This window comes from Habropoda laboriosa, unplaced genomic scaffold, assembly GCF_001263275.1.
Source record: "Habropoda laboriosa isolate 0110345459 unplaced genomic scaffold, ASM126327v1 scaffold62, whole genome shotgun sequence".
Taxonomy (NCBI): domain Eukaryota; kingdom Metazoa; phylum Arthropoda; class Insecta; order Hymenoptera; family Apidae; genus Habropoda; species Habropoda laboriosa.
In genome coordinates, this window is record NW_017100177.1 from 1,261,309 (window position 1) to 1,266,038 (window position 4,730).

Below are 4,730 nucleotides of genomic sequence, written 5' to 3' on the forward strand. Positions count from 1 at the left end.
ATATAATGTATATATAAAAAATATAATTCTAAATATTTTGCATTTAAAATTTATTTGATGTATGTTTTTCACATTTTCTATACATAAGATGTTATATGCGTATAGCATACAATAACTTTGTATGTTTATATATTTCTATTAAATACACCATTCTTATTTTGTATCCATGAACATCTGTTAAATTTTAAGTATTTTATTAAGTTTATTCAAAAAATAAAGCTCTTTAAGGAACCTTTAATGAAATTTATTACTATTTAATGAATACTGCAGTTCACTTTTAAGTTAACTTAAAAGGGTAGAATTAAGTACAGTATCTCGGAGTAATTATTAATAAACCGATAGTTAAAAGTTTATTAAACAACTAGAAACAAATTTATTCTTAGAAATAATGTTTTAAACAACAAAATTACTTTTCTTTAAATAAAACCAATAATCTTACTATTTAAAAAACGCTAAAATTTTTCAGGACACGTAATAATGTGTAAACACATTTCCAAAAACTAACGTTTATACGTAGCATTTAAATTTTTACAAAAAGCGCAAATCATTATTTGAATACATCAGTATTAATATAAGATGTAATTTAAGAAAGTATTTCGCTTACAAGAATATAACGCTTTTTTTCAATTTTTACATTTTCTGTAAAAAAATACATTATTATTGATCATGGCATTAATTATTAACATACAAACAAAAATAAGTGTTATAAGTAACTTACAATAAGTATTTGAGGTTTTACCTTAATTTGGTTGTTTTAACAGTACATTCTTTAAGTAATAAAAAAAGTGCACGATAAATGTATCGGAAAGAATCTTCCAGTTTCTTAAAGCAATGACCACAACAAATGTAGCGAGTAGAAATAATTGTATAACGTCGAGAAAATTTTTTGTTTAAGACATAATTTTAAAGAATCGAAGACATTTCAGTTTTTTGCACGGTCACGAATAATGGTTCCGTTCTTTTACGTAAGTGCAGCTAAAAATATTTAGCTTTTTAATTTTAATCATGTATTATCTTACGACATGCAGATATGTACATACAATTGCTAGTAATTATCAATTGTAAAACTGGTAATTACTGTGGCAGTATAGGGAAGTGACAGTATAAAAATTTTAATATATTCAATTCAATCATTATAAATGATGATTTACCGCTTTTGTTAATCTGTGTCCATACTTGATGAAATTATTTTGTGCACAAGCGTACCTATAGTTACACAAAACTAGAATATGCTGTGGCATTATCAGTAATCATTTTATTTGGTAGTTTGTTAGTTACTAAAACACAAACTTATATATGCACTTTCTTTGTAAAATAATATTCAGGATTTTGTGCAAATGCAGAATAATTACAATAAAACAACTTGAAAGAAATAAGCACCAAAGTTTTAAAAGCAAACGTTTCTGTAAACTTATTAAAATGCATTTATGATCAATAGGTGTCTAGTTTTCTATAATTTTATATTGACTTGATACTAATTTTTGTATTTTGACCTGATGATTCAACTAACATATATATATTTTTCAGCTTAAAATTATCTTAAAGCATATAGAGCACTTTGTTAACTTCAATAATACATCTGTGATAGAATTATATGTAACACTGATTCAATTAAAATGTATTTATTTGAAGCAGTATTTACCTAAATTACTGTATCAAAATAAAGAATGCAAGTATTAAATATATCACAATTAAACTTGGGTATTGATACACTGATAGCTTTGAAACACGTATGTCATGGAAATGCCAGGCAACCAATAACCACAGAAACAAGACAAATTTTAATTGCTCAATGTGCAATTTTTATAACTGTTAAGCTATATGTAGTCTAAATATAAAATCAAGAAAGCATTGCACTTCATAGAATTAGTTGTATCTTATTAAAAACATTTAACTAAAATAATATCAACACAGAAGTAAAAAGAATAAAGAATTTTTGTACATATTTTTGTTTGTATTAACTTCAACATTACATATCTCATATTTTTACATAGATTTGTTTTTTATGACTTAAGCGTTACCGATCTATCAATGAACTTAAAAAAAAAAAAAAGAACTGCATGGCATTTTCACAAATTTATGTGATTTTAGTTATAAAATATCAAAAACTACCGAGTAAAAATTGACTATAGTTAATCTATCTTTATAACAATCTATCCAGTAAATTGCAATGCATTGAAATCTTAACCTGAATTCTGACTATTTTCATTATTTTAAAAGAAAGCAATATCTCAAACATGATTTCTAATAAGTATACTTCAAATATTGTCGTTGTATTTGAATTATTTAACTTTCTTCAAGTTGTTTAGCTCATTTGTTCTTGTGCACGGAATACTCTTCATATTGTAAGACATTTAACATTTTCTCAATTGTAGTACCTTCTTAAGTTTTTAACAACAGACTATGTTGCTGTGAACAAGAAATCTTATGCTAAATGTGTGAAGGAAAAGCAAATTGTTCATATTATAGTAACAGTAAATATTGTTTCGGTAAGAATGTACAGTCAAAGTTTTATTGACTCAAATGTTGACTGTAGCTATAGGTTTATAGGAAGTACTGCAAGCTTACCATCATTCAAAAAGTTTTCAGTCTTTGTAAATTTAATCACTGAATATATTCTTAAGGTCGTGCTCATAGAGCGCTATAATTAACATTATTCCAAGGCCACACGATAGCCCTAGTGCTTGTAAAATACATTGCCATTGAGAACTACGTTCTACAGAGTGACTCGAAGATAACTCTGGAATCTGAAACAAAAACAAATGTACTGGTCGACTGTAGATATAATTAAATTAATAAACAAAAGGATACACCACATACCATATCTACTAATGCTATATATATAAACATTCCTGCAGCAGCTGCAAACATCCAACTACTCACAGCAGGAGTACTCCCTAATAATACACCAAAGATCATACCGAACAAACAAAGTACGGAAGATAACAGATTATAAAAAACAGCCTGTTTAGCGCTCATACCGGCTTTTAATAAGACTGCGAAATCTCCTATTAAAAAAAAAAAAGATTCAAATTAAATTTCTGATTAATTTTTGAGATTTACTAAGTTGCACATACTGCATATAATATACCTATTTCATGAGGTAATTCGTGGCAAAATACAGCTATTGCTGTGGAAAAGCCACCCGCTAAATTCGCTGAAAAAGCAGCACCTATAGCCATACCATCTGTAAAGTTATGCAAACCATCACCCATTACTACCATCCAAGCAACACTTGACATAGATTCTGGTGCAGAATGAACATGACCTAAAAAATGTTTAAACAGTAATAGTTATTAATAATAACGGAAATAAAATAGTACATTGCATTAAATAATTCAAAAGTACCATGTGAATGAGTATGACCATGGTGTTTCGTTTCATGTTCACGTATAATAACTGTATAACTTTCTGATTCGTTTAATGGTATATCTGCACCATCCGTATTTTTCTTAGTATTTACAATTGAATCCTCTAATCTCCAGTCTTCTGGCTTCTTTTCTACATCATTCGTCATTATTTTTGAAACTGAATTACAATTTGACGTCAAAGGCTTTTCTTCTTCAATCACAGGAGGCCGTTCGTGATTATTATGTTGACGATTGTGATGAATATCTGAATAATAAACATCCATTTAATAATAGGTTAAAATCTCGTTAATGATTCGTTAAAATTCTAATTAAGTCACTGCATTTTACCTTGAACATCTGAGCTAATTTCACCATAACAATATGGATATGATGAATATTTATGCTTGCAAAGTTTCTCTCCAACAACATTACTGTTTGGTCCATCAGTTTCTCTCATTACTCTAACACGCGGGGGCAGCTAAAATTGCGAAGATTTCTTTTACTTAAAAAAAATATGTACATTATATAAATATGTACTATAAATTTATATACTTTTACTAAAATTAATACTTCTTTTTTATTTTAAATGTGATAGTTACTTTATTACGGCGTTGTCGAAGTTTTCTCCATTCCGCTAACATCGTTAGAGCTTTCTCCGTAAAAAAAAATAGCGCAAGACCCATCATTGCAACTAACCCTTTCCACATATTCGTGTTATGTTGTTCTTTATGATCTGCTTCTGCATGATCATCATCATCATGATAAGTATGATCGTGATTGTGATCATGCGGCATCATGGCCTAGGAAAAACATAATATTATATTAGGATGTAATTTACTTTCCTTGCTAAAAATTATATTTTTAATGTAACATCTTACATGTGGTAAAAGATGAATAAGAGCATCTCCACATAATGTTCCTACAGCAAGAGCCACTAGAAATTGTAATAGTTGGTGGTAATAAATTTTACCCATGCAAGGTATAACAGCTACACCAAGTAAACCACATAGACTGATTATTACAATACTGATTGTTGAATAGGCCCACACTAAATAGAAAAATCAAATACTCAGAAGTGTACTATATTAAAAATATGAAATGTTTGTTAATATAATTGTATACCTTGAACCATATTGCGTGTCATATCATCCTCTAAATATTTATTAACTGCTATTGGCTTATAATTCTCTGGTACACGAATACATCCATTTCTCTCTGAACTTGATTCACCTGCTAGTTGGTAAACAAGAGCTGGACACACGCGTTCAAAAAGCCCACTTGGTAATGTGGAATTATTATTAATAATCATATTGTATGGCATATCTCTTGCAACAGTACTTAACAATTCTTTACTACTTAAGCACTGAAATAGTGTGGAGA

The 4,730-nt window shown here is 28.4% G+C and overlaps 1 protein-coding gene across 1 annotated transcript in view; it reads right to left on the reverse strand.

The window, feature by feature from the left end:
• Nucleotides 1-2,325: 2,325 nt before the first annotated feature.
• Nucleotides 2,326-4,730, reverse strand: part of LOC108578860 (zinc transporter foi-like) — a 4,904-nt gene continuing 2,499 nt past the window's right edge. The window contains exons 4-11 of the mRNA XM_017942269.1: nucleotides 4,473-4,713; nucleotides 4,229-4,398; nucleotides 3,950-4,150; nucleotides 3,699-3,828; nucleotides 3,349-3,615; nucleotides 3,092-3,268; nucleotides 2,821-3,008; nucleotides 2,326-2,747 (exon numbers count right to left, since the gene is read on the reverse strand). Of these exons, the coding sequence (XP_017797758.1) occupies nucleotides 2,601-2,747; nucleotides 2,821-3,008; nucleotides 3,092-3,268; nucleotides 3,349-3,615; nucleotides 3,699-3,828; nucleotides 3,950-4,150; nucleotides 4,229-4,398; nucleotides 4,473-4,713 (1,521 nt within the window). The 3' untranslated portion in view covers nucleotides 2,326-2,600. The remainder of the gene's footprint in view (nucleotides 2,748-2,820; nucleotides 3,009-3,091; nucleotides 3,269-3,348; nucleotides 3,616-3,698; nucleotides 3,829-3,949; nucleotides 4,151-4,228; nucleotides 4,399-4,472; nucleotides 4,714-4,730) is intronic.